The sequence below is a fragment of the Aulonocara stuartgranti genome, assembly GCF_965226115.1.
Source record: "Aulonocara stuartgranti genome assembly, chromosome: 20".
Taxonomy (NCBI): domain Eukaryota; kingdom Metazoa; phylum Chordata; class Actinopteri; order Cichliformes; family Cichlidae; genus Aulonocara; species Aulonocara stuartgranti.
The window spans coordinates 9,283,607-9,301,768 of record NC_138956.1 but is presented as its reverse complement, the minus strand read 5'-3'; the positions used below and the strand labels follow the sequence as shown (position 1 = coordinate 9,301,768).

Below are 18,162 nucleotides of genomic sequence, written 5' to 3'. Positions count from 1 at the left end.
GCACGTCCTGTTGCTATAAGCACTTCTGCTGGACTCTGTAACATCCAAAAATAATTCTACATAAGCATTTTACTGTTAACTTCCTGAAATGTAAAGCGTGACACACGCATGGAAACAGCAACTTCCTACAGTATGTGTGTGTTTGTGTGCGTGTGTATGTGAGAGCAACACAAGAGGAACATTTTTACTGGAACTCACACAGTGTTATTAAACAGTAAAAACAAATCCCACTTTAGAAATTTTTATCACAAGCACACACACACACACACAAGCACACACACAATGCAAATAAGATATAAGATAAATGTACACTGCTGCTTTTGATGATAGTGAGCATGTGTGCGTTTGGATGGCTGTCTTTTTGTGAGAACTAGTGTAAGGCTTTCAGAGTGACGACATCTTGTCTAGTCCGTAACTTTTCAAGATGCATTGAGGTTATAGCTTGTGGTTAGTTGAGTATATTTTTAAAAAACATGGTTCCTCTCAGCTGGAAGTCTGTCTGATGTTCATGCGTGAATGAGTGAGAGGCAGGATGACTCTTGACCAAGTGACAATGCATTTATAAGAACATCTACAGGAAGCACCCTCCCCCTAACACGCACGCACACACACATCTACTGTGTGGTACAAAGATAGGAAGTATTATAATGGAAAAAATGAACTGAACTAAATGACAAAACAGAGAAAAACGAGAAAAAGAATTCATAAATATTTGTCAAATTATTATGGTCTACTTTATATATCGTGTTGACATTACCGGGAGCACAGACTGCACACAGGTACCATATGTAGCATAAATATTGTACAAAGCACCGTAAAGCTGTCCCGATTTACACTCACTGCTGCAGAGGGCAGGGGTGTCTCCTTATTTGGGCAACTTAAAAGAAGTGTTCAAGGCCCAGGCCTAATGCTAAGCTATGCTAAACACCTTGTAAATCTCTCTCACAAAGGGAATCTACTCATCTTCTGAAAAAGGTAAGTTCACCTTAAAAGTTTTGCCTTTTAAAACTATATCCTTTTAAAATATTACTTGTTCTCAGGTGGAAATCATCTTAAAACAATCTACTTGAGATACAGTCAGATACAGTCACACCCTTAAGACAAGTGAGTGAATAACTGACTTTTTTCTGGAAATGTGAAGTACCAATGAGCTAACATCATGAGAATCCTAACAACTATTTCCTCTGTGTGTCCAGATGCCTGTTGCCTGTGGGAATGAGAGTAGTGAGTGAGTAGGACAGGAAATGATGTCAGGAATTCTCATAGAGAGTCTGATGGCTGTAGACCTACTGAACCCTTACAAACACACATATAAAAACAGGCAGTCACATGCAAGCAGACACCCGCAAGATTTCTAAATGGGCACAAATAAGAGCACATGATGTACATAAGGACATGTTTGTGTCAGAAAGTATTCACATGACAAACACATTAGAGTGAAGACACACTCTTTCTAGTTCACCATTTCTTTCACTTGTCATTCTGACTTTTTTCCATCTGACTTTCAGCCCACGTGCTCTCCCTAAAGGACAACTAAAGGCCTTGAGAATAGACTGAAAGAGGCAGAGTAAGGAAAGGAGTACTTTTGCTGATTTGTTTCCACTTGCATGCGAGTGAGTCATCGAATCTAATGCATCAACAGTAGTTAAGCCAATTACTTTTGCAAAGCAGCTCAGGGCAGAGCTGCTCGGCAAATCAAGGTCAAGTTGGACCATGAAGTGCAAAAACACTGGGGCGCGTCAACCACAAGAACCGTAGCTCAATAAAACGTTTTATACAATAAGTTCGCACATTTCTCTGGAGCAAGAAGAAGAAGAAGCACTGAGATTTTCACTCATGTTTACTCTTGTTTAAGATAATCAGTATGACTGTCATACTTGATAGCTGTTTGGCATTGCACCAAGCTTTTGTGAGGCCTACTGTAAATGCAAAGAAACATGTATTTTCAACCCACTGTCAAAACGAAACTTACATATAAGGAGTGTATTGTTTGATTTTAGTTGAGTAATTTAAAAAGGTGAATCAGTGAATGTTTATTAGTTATTTTATGACCATCTTGCAAAGCCTCAGGGACTTACCACCCTTTACTTGGATCACTAGCTGATCTTATGGAGCAACAGCCACTCAATCTAAACTGATAGTTTTATGTTACATTGCACTATGAAAGGGGCAGTATAGAGCTACTACTTAATGCACTTCTGTGTACAAATGAAAACACTGGGCTTTTTTGAATCTGGCCTTCTGGACTTCATGCCTATTAAAGGATAAGAACACTGACGCCAGCATACCATTGCTACACTGGTAGATTTTGTGTAAAACTTTATGATGCATCCCCTTACGATGAACCATTATAAGGGTACTAAAAGAGATTTCATTTAAAAAAGGAAAATATCCAAGTAATTTTATGTCAGTAAATTATTGATTTTTAAACAGAGTATTTGTAAATTCAGTGTGGTTAAAAATATGGGAAAAAATCCTTAAAAAATTAATACAGAAAACTGCTTCATTTTAAAACGGTACATTGTGCCATACTTTTACTTTTACTGTGGGGATGAACTGGGGGATGTTTGTGCATCTTACTGCTTAATTAACTGTGCATTCATTTTTGAGGCAATACTCCACTCAAACCTATGAACATTTTCCAATTGAAAAATGTCCTTTGATTATTTTCACACATCTGATGTCAACTTTAGGGTTACTAAAATGTGCACAAAAATACAACAGTGCTAATATTTAGTTGTACAACAAATGGCACATTACAGACAGTTGGATGATTTTGGTTTCTATGACTTAGTTAATGGCAAAGTTGAAGAGTCTCTAAACAATTTCGCTTGTTTTTATAATTAAACTTTTATGCTCTGAGTCAGAAATTCAGAGCTTTTAAATCTGCAACACTGAAAACCTTTAAACAACGTCAATTTTTTTTAACTCCTATTAAAGCAAAGTGAAGATTAAAGTTTTCCAGTACAGCCTAATCACAGTGGAGTCATAGGGGTAGGTAGAGTGTGTGTTTTTAAAATACGAATAATGAAGCTACCAGAATAAACAGAGGAGTGGCTGATACACACTAGAGAAAGAGAAGCTTAGCCACGGCTTAATGCATGCAAACACACACACACACACACACACACACACGAACACACATGCAGAACAGTATGTTGTAACTTGACCTGGCATCTGAGTCCTTGGCCCTGTCGGCAACAAGGCACAATCAGCCATGTGTTGTGAGAGAGAGACACAGAGAGGGCAGACTTGTCTCCCAGCAGTGTGATTTTTTTCAGCTTTCTGTGTTAACGATACCCCTTTGCTGATGCAATCAACAGATGCAGACTTAGCTCATTTTCCCCCTCAAGCTTTAGTCTTTCCATGCATCATCCCTGCCATCACTCCCCTCTCATTTTCTAAACATGACAACTGGCCACTGAATTCAAACAGGGACTCCCTTCTGCCTTTGAGTTGTTTTCTCATTGGCCAATTTGAATTTTCAAACACTGACCAACCACCCCCTTCCCTTTTAGTCACAGGATGTACACTCATCCCTCCCTCTTTCCGTCCTCACTTCCCTCCTTCCTTCCAAAACAACCAGATGGTGATACAGCAGCTAAGAGACAGACAGCAGCAGCGGGCGGGAAGCCCTTCGAGAGTGATTCCACGGTCTCACTCTCTTGCACGCTCTCTCTCTCTTAGAGGATAAAAAGCCCTCATTGTGTCGTCCTTCACGTGGAAAATGTTGGAGGAATGCTATAAATTTTGCACAGAGTAACGGTAGTCCAGGGTCAGTGTGACAAAACACACACACAAAGGCTTTGCCCTAAACTCACCGTGTTCCTGTACAGCTACTGCAAGGCCCTACCAAAACAGACTGTGCACATAGACACATTTATAGTGTCTAAAATGTATCAATTTTATCATTGGTGGGGGTTTCCTGACTAATCAAATTAATTGCCTGTATAAGTGGGTTATTACAGATAGCCCATGTTATAGGAAAAGGAAGGAAATTCTTCAGAAACAAAAGCTCGAACTCGATGCAGTTTTGTGACTTTCAGAGTGTGACAAAAACTGGGTCAAAGGAATCTCCATATACAGACACATCATCAGAAAGCATTACTGTATCCAAACATATCTTCTCTTATGTCACAAAAATAGTGATTGAAGACCGTTGCATAGCAAAAATTATGCAACCGTGTGCAGTGAACTTATGATCTTGTCGCCTTTGAAACAATTGCTTTGAAGAATGCAAGTCTACGGCAAATCGCAGCAAGCTGGATTCTCCAAGATTGACTGAAAGTGGTTGCCCAGAGGTCGAGCGTGTAATGCCTGAACCTCTGTATATTTTACTTCTAAAGATCAAAGATGGTAGAAGAAGTTTAATTAACTCGTTAGCTAATTAAACCTGACAGCTGTGTTTTTATTATTGAGTACCTTAGAGATGCTGGGATTAAAGACAAGACATCTAACGATGTTCCACTTGACTCTTTTTGAGACCAACTTCATTTGAGTCCACACATCTTTTAATTTCCAGCTCAATCTCCAACACTTACTTTTACATCCTGCTCTAGTGTTCGTATCAGTTCTCCATCCACTTGTCCTGTTTGGGCCACGCGGATAGAGCGTCGTTCTGCCTTCCTCAGCCGGTACTGCAGGATGCGGCAGGTCTTGTTTGCCTGAGGAACAGGGGCAATGTCAGCAGATCATGTTATGCATCAGCTGTCTAATCCATCTCTAGTACTTTGCTTCACTGCACTGTTCCTTGCAGCAGTCATGTGCATGTAGAAGAAATGCAGAAAACATAAAATGGCAGGAAAGAGCATTTGTTGCATTTATTTTTGGAGCCCAAATTTGCTTTTCAGATGTAAAATAAATGGAATTCTTTCTTCACGAGGTCATTTTTGCAAGATCTGCGATAAGTCAGGCTCATTAAACCAGTCTGTCTTTGTAACCACATACCTGCTCCAGCTGTTGCCGCAGTTCCTGCAACTGGTAAACGTCTTCCTCCATGTACATGTCCCTCATCTCCAGCATCTCAGATCTCAATTCCTCCATCTCATCCTTGGGGCAGTGAAAATGAGAGAGTATATAAGTGCGTCTGTTATTTTTACACATAGCTAAGTACTCCTCCAGTGTTAACCTGTGGAGAAGGTGTAAAGACTTCTGACTGAACATCAGGCTCTAAGTGGCTGTAAAGAGCTGACAGCATTATATGCACACACAGGATTTTTGTCATAAATGCAAGGCAATCATCACTGTCATCAGAAAATCACTCCATTAAACTTTCCAACATCGTAATGTAGTCCATCAATCACCTCTTGCTGCCATGTATGACTACATCTTCTTCTTTATCACCCTCATAATTGCATAACAAATGAGCTTCTGCAATATTTTCTTACATCAGATAAAAGGGGCCATGCAAAATAGAGAACTGCATGACCGAGTAAGATAATATGACAGTGAACTGTACTCTTGTTTTTTGCCTCACTCCGAAGGTAGTGCTAAGGAGACCAAAGGTCAGGGTATAGCTATTAGCACACCTTGGAGCAAACTCCAGGATGTGGCATCTGTGGATTAAGAAAATTCAAAATCTAAGCAGAGCATTTGGATAGTGTGGGACTGCACTAAAATACAACTCACAAATACTACAGACCAGTATAAATGTTTCATTCAAACCAGTGTTTTTATCTACCCCCGTTTTAGTCACATGCAGATGAATTATTCATTTCAGCCTGACAGCATGAATTGCATCACACTTCTGAATCATATTTAAGGCGCAGCTCTGTCTGTGTTTCCAATGAAATCAAGTATCACACCCCATAAAAAAAGGAAAGTCTAGGTCACTCTGTTTTACGGCAAAGCACGACAATGTGCTTACAGAACTGTTAAATGAACGTGTGCTGGCAAAAATCCCTGCCTCTAAGTATGAGCGTGTTTGTGTGGGTGATGTGTTAGCATAATGAGCCAAATGAGTATGAGCGGCTGTAGTAATAGTAGTGCTGTCATGACTTACTACAGTAAAGAATGTGGGTCAGCTTCTGCAGAGCTCCAAGTGCAGCAACAACAAGCTGTGCGGGTGTGTGTGCATGTGTATTTTTGTGTGTCTGTATGTTTACTATGTGCACAATATGAAAAGCAAGGTGAGCAGTGTGTGCCTGCGTCTCCACTACGTACGCACTAAACTGTACAAGGATGAATCATAACCGTGTGAGCAGGTAAAGTAAAATGGATGGATTTAGTAATGTTTCTGTGAGTGGCACACCGCTGGCCACTGCTACACATCTGTGATAGAGAACAGAGTGAACGAGAGAAATGGAATGAAGTAAAAAGAAAGGAGGATGAAAGTTAATAGCATGAAAAAGAATCAAAGGGAAAGAGCAGACACAAGAACAAAACCCAAATTCTGAAACTGAGAGGAAAAGGAATGAAAGAACAGCAAAGCAATAAAAGGGAATGTAAATGGGAAACAGGAAAAGAAAAATCAGATAGGGAAAAAAACGGAGCGTGAAAACTATCTAGATGGAGAGGGAGATAAAACATGACAGCAGAGAGTGAGGAAGTGAGGACACGAAACCAGGGAATCATAAGTTAATGTGGTGAGAGACTGAGACTGAGGGAGAGAGATGGTCCACTGACCTGCTTTTCACAGCTAACTAAAGAAGAACAGTGAAGAAGGTCTCTGTCATGTGAGCGAGTCAGGAGAAGAAATCAACCAATCAGCTGTCATGTTAGTGAGTCAGAGTGGTTAATGTCAGAAATGAGTGTGTGCACACATCTGCTGTGATAACAGTCCTCCCTACCTGGCTCTGCAAATCTGAAACCCACCATATTTTGTTGTCAGTTGTGTACGAGGTGATTTAGCTAATTGCTTTCAGTATTTTGTCCCAGCTTTATGAGAGTGGCATTGTCAGGTTTTCATCTGACTCTCATATTCTTACATTCGTATGTGTATTCTATTCTATAAAGAAGCCTACAATAATACAGAGAAAACCCAAACAATCAAACAACCTCTTATGAGAAAGCACTTGGCAACAGTGGGGAGGGAAAACTCCCTTTTAACAGGAAGAAACCTCCCAGAACTAGGATCAGGGAGGGGTGGCCATCTGTCACATACAGCCCGGGTAAGAGGGCGAAGACAGGATAAACGAAACACGGCGGAAGAGAGCCAGAGATAAATGATAACTAATGATTAAATGTGGAGCGGTGTAAAAACAGAGTGAGTGAAAAGAAAAAAGAGGAGTGAAGATGAAACACTTGGTTAATAACGGGAAGTCCCCAGCAGTCTAGGACAAGTGCAGCCTTAAAAAGGGAGGATTCAGGGTCACCTGACAGAGCCAAAACTATAAGCTTTATCAAAAAGGGAAGTTTTGAGATTAACCTTCAAAGTAGAGATAGTGTCTGTCTCCCAAACCCAAACTGGAAGCTGGTTTCACAGAAGAGGGGCCTGAAAACTGAAGGCCTCCCATTCTACTTTTAAATCCCAGAGGAACCAGTCTCAGAGCAAAGTGTTCTTTTGGGTGATACGATGGGCCTGATTATACAACACCTTGTGTCTGAGGAGTTAAACATAAATTAAATATAAACACAAAACATAAACATAGTGGATCTGTATGGTTTTTATGTTCATTTAGGCAATTAGGCAGCAGATCAAGAAGCATACAAGCTGCTATTCTGTGCATTTCTATCACATTTGCTATATTTACATAGATCCTGTATGTTTATTGTTATTATTATTTTCAGATTAAGCCTTCAGGATCATAACAAATGATCAAATGACTCATTGAAGGCACCATTGCATTTATTACCACTATGTTTTCAACTATTTAACTCTACCACCAAGGTCGTCTTTTACAATTTAAATTACTCCTAATTGGTAAGTGAAAACAGCCATCTGCACAAGCTGCACAGATGCTCATCTGTTTGTTTAAATTGCAGTCACAGGACGGACATTCCTAAAAATTAAATCCAGAAAATCTCGTCTTTCTTTGTGAAACTGTGTCAGGTTAGGCATAACATGAAGAGCAGCACGTCCCTACTCCTGGTTTATTGTGTCGAAATACAGCATGTGGACTTGAATGATGATTCAACTGTACTGAGCGTAAGTTCCCCCCTTGACAAGGCGTGCGGTGACTAAAGTGCGTTCAACAATTTGTCAAACTGTTTGTCAGCATGGCACCTACAACCTGACGGTGTATGTTCATGGTGTAGGAAAGCAGGAATGTAAGTACAGGCGTCAGTAATGCTGCGTGCGCGGTACGTGAAACATCTAATCAGATATTCTTTTGTAGCTTCAACAGAAACACAAACAGTAAGGTATAAAGTCGCCACTAATGAGATTCAAACAGCTGCCAACTGTTTTGATCTCCTACGGTGATTACCAGCTGAATGGGAAACAGCTCGGCACCCAGAAAGAGTCTGCATATTCATAGGATGGCGGTGGAAGACTGGCAGGCTGGAGATGTAAAGCATGAAGGAGGAAAAAAAAGATGAATTTTGAAGCGGTGGAAAACAAAGAGAAGGAACTGGAGACTGAGCATTACAGCAAGGATTTATGATAAGTCTGAGAGCCTGATGCCTCTGCAGCATGTTGTTTTGATCGTCTGATCACTAACCAGGTGTTCCTCGCAGCTGCAACAACACACACAGCCAGACTTACTTCACTGCCAACCCTCCCGTGGGGCTTTGCCGTGGTCCAATGTGATATGATGCCCCATATTCCGTCAGCAGCCACACACTGCACCAAATATGCACCAACTAGGATGACGTGTGTTAATGATAAAAGAAAGGAGTATTTTGGGGACCAGGAGTGGGCAACCAGAAACTAAACCAAAGATCAAAACACCCCCCAACAGTTAAAGAAACTCCTGGGGAAAGTGCTTTTTGCTTAGAGACAAGCGCTACTAATCAATTACCACAGGCAATCAATGTCTGACAATCACTGGCTTGTCTGGTCACTGCCAGGTAGTGCTAGGGGATATGTTCCCTAGCTGATCCTTGCCTTAATCAATCACTCTGGAGGGAGGCTTGACCAGCAGCTCGATGTATATAATACATTTCACTGCCTGCAGATGTACTGTGGGAGCTGTGAGATGCCTATTCTATCAAAAACACTGATGAAATCAAATCCTCCTGTGAGCTGAGGTACTTTGGGATAATGCAACAATTGTTTAGTTATTGTTTTCAAGAGTGATGCTTTAGTGTTTGACAGACAACAGGAATTTGATACCGATGCTGCCAGTAGAGGATCTTTTTCTCTTTTTTAATATAAGAGTTTTGCACTTTTATGGAAAACCCCACTCAAAATTCACAACTTGCAGGATTTCCATATTTACTTCCACATTTTAGGTGTTGAGAATCTTTAGGCAATCACACAGCGCTCTACCTCTGTGTTAATACAATGCTATTAATAATGCCTTTAGGAGCAAAGCAGAATACAGCAGCAGAATGAACCGTACCTCCACTGTGCCAACATGCGAAGCACAAGTGATGAACACCAAGTGCAAAATCTCAATCCAAAGCACACCATTGTTAACCATTTACAGTATTTCACCGTTCTGCAACTGCAGATTTTCTATCAGAAACCTATTCTGTCACCAGGAAGCAGCATGTTGTGCTCATGCGTGGCCAGGGGTGCAGACAGACTCTCTATAACATCAACATCCTTGTAGTGAGTACTCTTGGGAGGCATCCAAAGGAATCTCTACACAGTGAGAAGCAGGTCAGAGTGACTTTTAGAGGCAGACTTTGGAATAAAACAGTATGACAGAAAGATGATTTGTTTAAGGAATGAAAAATGACAATGACGTCAAATTGCTAAATAGGCCAGGTGTATGCATGTGACCAACGTCAGGAGTGTTTTTCATGGGAACCCATGCAAAATCTGGTGTCACTGCTTGAAAAAAAAAGACTAAAACCCTGTTTGTGAAGCACTATGTAGGTTAAGCAACTTCAAAAACACGAGCTGACATATGCCGAACTTACTTTGAGGTAATCATTCTCAGATCTCAGCTCTTCTATTTCCCTGACAAACTCCTCGTGCATGCTGTCCATAAACTCCTCTGTGAGGTCTGAGAAAGCCAGAGATGTGCTGGCGGGCACCCGGCTATCAAATGAGGTGACCGATCGCTCCTCGCCCGGGGATATGCTCCCTTCTCCCGTCTCGATACCGGTGGAGAGCCGGTCCTTCTCTCCGGAGGAGCAGGTGGTCTTAGCAGCAGCAGCAGCAGCTTGTTGGCTGGTTCTGTCCGCCAACGCGCCATCCCTGAGCGGCTTCTCTAACTCCGGCCCGCCGCCCCTGCTACTCCTCGACTCGGCGTCGCTGCTCACAGCGTCCGTGGACAGCTTGTTTTCCTCAGAGGCGCAGTCCGACAGCTCGGAGCTGCTGTCGGTTGGGGAGAGCTTCCCCGGGGCGCATCCAGAATCCTTGGATAAATCATCGGATCCTATGCTGGCGTCCGACACCTTCCTCCGCGCTACGGTGCTTTTGATGGCCTTGGACGCCGAGCCCTTGGAGGACATGCCACCAGAGAGGGAGGATTTGCCGGCGGGTTTTCCGCCACCACTCTTCTCCCCTTTGCCGTCCTTCCCAGCAAGACTTCCCACGGGGCTGCGCCTGGATATGCGGCTACCCAGATGAATGGCTCCTGGCTTGACACTCAGGGTCGGGGTCCCAATCCCTCCTCGGATCTTCGTGAGCGACCACCCGGGTACATCCTTCGGTCTCGCCGGAGATGGGGCCCGGTTGATCTTCTTCTTCTGGCCTGGAGTGTGAGCGGACAGCACGGCAGAAAGGTCCGCAGATTCGGGCTGCTGACCGGGCACCGCGTGCTGCATCTGCCCGCTATCCGAGCACTCCGTCCCGCCTCCGCTTTCCATCTTCTGCCGGAGATGGAGTCTTCGTTCCTTGGGCGAGGCGAAGACGAGGTGAGTCGGAGAGTTGTGGACATCAACCTCCTTTGTTTTTGTCATTCATTCCGTTTAGGCAGATACGAGAAAAATAGAAACGAAACCTCCTATTTGCAGAAACAGGAGGCAGAAGTTAGGAGTGTGAATAAACAACTGCAGAGCCACACAAAAGGAGGAGATCACTCCGGCCACAATGAGGGCTTGCAACGCAACAGGACGAAGCGGGAAGTAGAGTCTAAAAGATCGAGAAAAGATAAATACAATCCAATTTTCCAGTTCTGTGTGCCGCAAATGCACCAATTATTCCGCTTTGTTCTGCTGGATCCTCCACTCCTGTCCTCGGGATCTCCCTCTCTCTGCCTCGATGACACAAATTAGCCGGTTCCTGCTCAGAGGAATTGTGGGTGAGAACAGACGGCAGTGCGGTGCCTATGGTCACCTCTCTCTCTCTCCTCTCATATAACGGGATGTAGCTCTGGAGGAGAGAGATAGTCTCGTTTCTGCAGCTCTCTGCCGCCACCAATGCAAGATATCAGAAAAACAGTAAGACACAGCAATAAATAAATAAATAAATAAAATATTGTGTAGAGACTCCAGGGCTCGGAGGACAGGGCCCATTTATGCACACTTAAGTCAGCTTAAAATATTTTCATACAGGTCAGTAAAGCAGCTGTGTGTGTGTGTGTGTGTGTGTGTGTGTGTGTGTGTGTGTGTGTGTGTGTAGCAGCCAGACCAGAAACCTTTCCTTCCAAAGTAACAGATATTTAACATGCGCGCAAATCATAGAAGAAAGGTCACAACAGCATACAGCTGCATTGTGGGAGGTGAGAGCATCACCTGACCCCAAATGTGTGCATTAATGTAGAGTACACTGTAGGGCTCAGATTATCTGTCTCCTTCTAAGCAAACAAACAAACAAAAGATTCCTCTGACATCACACTCAAGCAAATCTTTCTTATTCTTCTTAAAGTTTAGGTAGATAGGTTTGTCGCAAACATCGCATGAAAAATAGTGTCAAAGAACAATATTTCTTTTGTTTTAAATAAAGCATGCAATTTATAGTATCCCTTCTGTTTCCCTCCTTTCTGTCACCTGTTTATCTTTTACTTCTCAGACTGTAGACTGTTATTATCCTGCATACTGTCCCACTGTTCCCCCATTATTTATTGCCTCCGACAGCTTTAAATTTGTAACCTTTGGAGATCCCTTTTCACAGTCCCACCATTATTCTATCACAACTAATCATTAAACCTTAAGCAGCTATTGATATCCTGTAATTAGCATGTGCAGTTAAATTTTACAGAGCGCTGAGTCAGGCAATTCTCTGTTTTGTTGTGTTAAAGAGATTGTATGGGTTTTAAGGCATGGCCGAAAAACCCACGAGACCCGTCACCAGTCAAGATAAACTACTTACAGATAGGCGGAAAATTAAGTGATAACATTTATCCCATAGTGAAACATTTCCTGATAGGTAGGGTCTCATTCAGAGGTCATCAGGGGGCTCACCGAACAGTTTGAAATGAGTGGAGCCTGTGCTACAGCTCACACAATCATCAGATCTTAACCAAACTGGATACCCATAGGAGGTTTTTCAAGTAACGTGTTAGATATTAGTCCACCAAAATCTTGGTCTAAAGCTGGACACCAAAATGTATTTTTTTAATAAGCCGTATTTGCTTGTGCAGCATGTTTATTAGCATATACAGCATAAGTAGGAACCATAAAGTTGATTTTTTTAAAATGTGTTTGTGCATTATTTTTGATAACTGACTGAAGGGCCGTGTCATCGTCTGCCATAAACTGTATTTTTGTTTCAATAAAGCTACAAAGCAGTGCTGGATCTCCTGCCCTGTATGCACACAGTCGGAGATTTCCAGTAATAACCATCGCATGGTGCAATCTCAGTGGGCTCAACAAATGTGTGTAAACACTCTTCCAAGCAGTTAGAGCACATTATGACATTTAGCAGCATTTCTAATAACATTTATTCTCTAAGGCTCCTTTTTTGCCCATCCTGCGGGTGCTTGTAACCATCATCTGACTAAAGTCTTATCACAGAGACAATACAAACCATATTGATTCAGTCCATGCTGTCAGACTCAAACTCTGTGAATGTCTTATGAGTAGAAACTTGAGGACAACAAACACAGAATCGAAGCCATGAGAATAGATTTTCCCACTCAGGGATCAGGGCTGGTGAATGGCCATTTGCTATGTGCTGAAGCAGTGGGCTGTACTGTGTTTACATCTGTTTAATTCATGTAAACACGCGGCTACAAAAATAGCACTATTGTAGGACTTTCTAAACTTAAACACATTATGGAGCAATTACGTTCTCAGTCCATCACAAGCAGCTGCTGCCACGTTTCACTCTGTATGTGATCTGTCATGTGTGAACGATCACATAGTTATCTACACACATTTGTATTTTTGACGCATTTGGATTCAGCCAGAGAAATTAAAAATCTCACTGTGCAAAGCAAACATGCATGCAACATTTTTACTGTTTTTGCACCCCCGAGAGGATATTTGAAACACATTCCAATGAAACCTCACACCTTAAAGGAGCATCCAGTGAGTGAGACCACACCAAACCTCTCTGAATGAAATAATATAACCGATTAAATGAAAGCGCTGTCATTTACATATGATGGGTAGCGTAAAAGGTGCTAGAAAAATCACTTTTGGTTCAGCTGATCAATCCACTACCTCTATCCTAAATCCTGCTTGAGCATTCTACTATGTTCGCTTGTTTATCACTTTCTCTGGCAGCGGTCTTTAATCAGTATGAAGATACTGCCACTAGCAGACTGCATCTGAAATCATGCAGTCTTTAAATCATTCATTGCTAATGATCCTGCAGTGGCAGCCGCAGAATTACAACCTAGTATACTCTATTATCTTCTCTCACACCACAACAAAACCAAATATATGCTTTAAAGGTCTAATAATGAACAGAAATAGAAATATTAAACAATATTTTACACTCCCAGTTAATCCATTTAGAGCACTCATTCATTGCAGAAATCTTGCCTATAATCAGTTGGAAAACAGTGGAAACAATGTTGTTTTATTTCCGGTTTGTTTTGGCAATAATAAGGCAAGAATAAGAACATGGTTAGCAGCGCGTTCTGCTGAGTCAAGCTGACGGAAAAGATAAGAGAGGAGTCAAGAGCATTACAGGAAAGAAAGGAAAGAAACAAGATAACAACAATATGAAACCTATTTAAAACATTCTCTCGATTAGATGCCTTTCTTTTTTACAACAAACATATGACGATCTTTCATTTAGTGTCACAATGATCTCATATACAATACAAGTACAACGCTGTATGCCTGACACAATCCATCTGTCAATTAGTTTGCTGTCTACACACACACACACACACACACACACACTACCAGACCTATCCTTTTCCAGATCAGGCATGTGAGAAGGTTTGCTATGAATGGTTCTTTACCAGAGCCCTTAAACTGAGCCAGCTAAACCAAATTTAGCCATCGTGAATTTTATTATGAAAATATGTGACATGTAATATTAAAGTCCATTTCATACCAGGCAATTTTCTGTGCATTGCAATTATATACCCTTATTAAGGATCCGGTTTAACATCAAAATTGCAATTTGGAGCAGTTGAATGGTTCTTTGAATCATTAATGAACCGACCCTCCATTGTTGGTGGTATACCACGTTCATTGAATATTAAGCAGACCACAAACAGCACCCATGTTGGCCCTCACAGAGCCCATCAAGTCGCCCCCTTCCTCGGCCCCTTCTTCTAATAACCAGTGTTTAGCCAGATAATGAAGAGAAATGCAGATTTCTGCAGTATTAAAACCCCACTGTAATAATGCAATTGGCTTTTATTGTTTTCAGCAGGCTCTTTGTTATAAGAACATCTTGACACATTATTTCCCAAATGTTTTCGATACCTCATTTTACTGCACCATTTACTCACAGCAGTTCAATACGGCAGTTTCAACAAGCTGTTCTGTCATTTGCTTACCAGTAAAATATTTTGTGATTAGCACTTTGAATGTTGCAGAGATGTCTTTTACATAGCATAAAGACAAATAATTGAAGCTGCACCGTTTAAAGTCTTTTCTGCCTTTAGTTTGTTGAAGTATTGCGATTTTTCACTAGCAGATTTTTCAAGCTTTGTGACAGTTTTTACTCTTCAGTGCTCCTGGAGTGTGGTTTCAAGGTCAAAGCAACTCACTGTGCTCCTGGGCTACTTGGGCCACAGCATTTTATGGGAACACAGAACTTTATTGGTGACAGTTATGTTACATCATTAGCCAAACACATTTACATTCAGGAAGAACACAGTGGGGTACAAGATTCTTTTACAAATCTGCTGAGTTTGCATAATAAAATCAAAATGCAATAATATAAAGGAATATATTACTATGTTTTAAGGGAACAATGAAAGAATACCCTGCAATCTTGCACGGATATTGCCAAGAATTAAACGTCACATGAATATGTCTGAATCCAAGAGCATCATTGGTGTTAGTTGATGAGCTAATATTCAGTTCTTTCTCATGTATGGCATGTAGGTTGGCACCAGAAGTGCTTTTTTTAGGAATGATATCTAAGTTTTGCTTCATTATTCGCTTTCAGCCATTAGAAAGGAGAGCATAAATGAGGTGAATGGCTTGACAGTTGTGTCGCAAGACTTCACATCACCCTTCTGCCATCCAATCCGTTATGTGATTCTGGTAGGAGGTAACCCACGCAGACCAACCAGCAAGTGCTCCTTAACAATGAGCATATTTTACTAATTGTGAGTGAAAAACACCCCGATGTGCCTCACACTGACGTCCAGTCTGAGTGCCGGTCTGCTTTGCTGAGACAAAAAAAAAAGGCATCAGCAGAAAATTGCTGTCCTTGCACGTTATTTTCAGTTCAGTAATTGGAAAGCAGTGAGTGTGTGTGAACTAGAGCTGCATCAGCAATGTCACTGCTACATTCTGCCTGCTGACATTAGTACAGGACAGATATTCTCAACCATGATTTTCTTATATCATGAATTTCTTTATTTCATGCATTAAATGTAGGTGCACTCTCTGTGTAGTGATCACTGTGTATTTGTAATCAGTTACGCTTGCTTTATCACAGTGCTGCCGTAGGGGACCAAACTAACCTGGGTTTTCCCTTCCTTACAGAAGCTACTGCTTCTGCAATGACGTTGTCAGCCTTCACCAATTGTGGTAAATCCCCCTTTGAGAATTGTTGTGGAAATTTGTCTCCTGCAAGTAAAATGAGTCTCATGTGACCTGCTTTAGCTGGAATAACACGTTTGTGCTCAACTTACCTCCCTGCAGGGTACAGTAGGTGGCCTATATATGATGATATCAACTTCCAGACCTTCTGTTGACACTGTTGGATCTGCCTGGAGCTTCTCATAAGTGTGCCACATAAATAGTCCTGTACATTGTTCAAAACCATACGAAGAGCAACAGCCAAAGGCCTCCTTCTTGAATTAGTATTCAATAGTTTGGGTTCCAGACCTCATTCAAAGACCATTTATCTTGTAGTTAGAAGAGGATCAAAATTCCCTTATTGCTGGAATCACTTTGTCCAAAACACTCAGTTTCCATAATCATAAAGGGATGTTATTTCATGAATGATATTTTTCTGCAAATCAGCACAAGGAGAACATACACAGTACTGAGTAAATGTCTTTTTTATTTCTATTTCTTTCTATTTCTATTGGGAAAAGGATTGAAACAGGTATAACAATACACAGAAAAACACTATACATGCGAACAAAAGGAGTTTGTGCATTTCTAACCAGTCTATATTTGGTATGACCACCTTAATTCTCTCTCCCGAACAAGCTTTCTCATAATTTCCTGAAGCAGCCTTCAGGAACAGTTCTCCAGGCTTGAAGGGCGTTCCAAGTTCTGCCTGTCGTTTCATTCTCTGTCAGTCCCACAGTGCTTCAACAATGTTGATGTCTACTCTCGCACTGAGACAGTTTCTGATGAGGGTTTGGTAAATAATAGATAAATCAGCTGAAAGGCCAGAGGCACCTCACAAATTTTGTCTCAGGTCTTTGTTGGTCTGATCCATCCTTGGAGGCGCTTTTTATTGCTGAATTGGTCAGTATTAAGTGGGTGAAAATAAAGAAAAATCCTCTGAAAAGGATCAGGCACTAGGACTGAACTGAAAATGTGTGAAAAAGCAGCCAATGTCCAAAGAAAATCTTTGAAGGACTTTCAGAAAGCCTGGAGAACGACTGCTAAGGGCCACTTGAAAAAATAATCTAAAGTCTGGCTTCTTGAAAGCAAAATATGTAGTAAAGGCTTAAGACCTTTTCACAGTACTCTGTACAATTAGTTTCAAAGGTTTGGTTTCTGTTGGCTACTGACGAGTGAACAACTCAGGGAAAAACTTTATCTTTTACCTCCATCTAGTGGTGAGTAGGGAAACTTGGCGAGTACACCAGGAAGAAAAACAAAACTGTTTGACTAATTGTATGATAAAGATCAAAGCGTTTGCTTGACCACAGGTGAATTTAGAGGCAATTCATCGCAGCAAACAGGAAGCAAACTATTCAAATCATTAATGCTGTGAAGCAGATAAAGTCAAATGTTAAAACCAGCTGCTTTTTCTGTGTGATGCAAATTAAAGCATTCTTTTTCTGGTTTGTTCTTTTCAGATATCTTAAGTATTAAAATTACAGTCATGTAGCTTCTTTAGGCTCAACATAATGCTTTGATAATGGGTTTTTTTTTTTGTGAATTATACATAGAGGGGTGAGCAGCTGTATCTGCATGCGGTTGTGCACAAGCTGAACTCTTTGTCCCGCTGTGTGCCTGAATAGAAACCATTTTCTCCTTCTAGTCCACTGTTCTCTCTGCCTCTTCCCCTCCTCCTCATCTCCTGCAGTCTCTCATCCTATTCTCTGCCCCCCTCTTTTCTTCTCATCACACCATCATTATGCAACTCTGGGAAAAGAAACACACTGATTGTTTGTTCTGAAAGAACAAATTACTACTGACAATTAAACTTTTCTCCATCCAACATTAAGATATAATGGCACTACAGAGTTCTTTTAGAAATACTCTTGATGCAACAGTGCATCATTAGTGCCTGGCCTGGTTTTGTGTCATCTGTGAAACAGTGTGGGCCTATGACCTGTGAGCCTTCAGTAAATGTTATGAGAGGATATTGTAAAAGCTTTATCAGACATTCAAATACAAGCCAACATGGGTACTAAATTGTAAATGTTTTATCATGTGCCTCGTTATTGCTCATGC

At 41.3% G+C, this 18,162-nt stretch overlaps 1 protein-coding gene across 1 annotated transcript in view; it reads right to left on the bottom strand.

The window, feature by feature from the left end:
• Window positions 1-11,452, bottom strand: part of mtcl2 (microtubule crosslinking factor 2) — an 88,062-nt gene extending 76,610 nt beyond the window's left edge. Inside the window, exons 1-3 of the mRNA XM_082518727.1 lie at window positions 9,970-11,452; window positions 4,948-5,049; window positions 4,542-4,664 (exon numbers count right to left, since the gene is read on the bottom strand). Of these exons, the coding sequence (XP_082374853.1) occupies window positions 4,542-4,664; window positions 4,948-5,049; window positions 9,970-10,956 (1,212 nt within the window). The 5' untranslated portion in view covers window positions 10,957-11,452. The remainder of the gene's footprint in view (window positions 1-4,541; window positions 4,665-4,947; window positions 5,050-9,969) is intronic.
• Window positions 11,453-18,162: the final 6,710 nt, after the last annotated feature.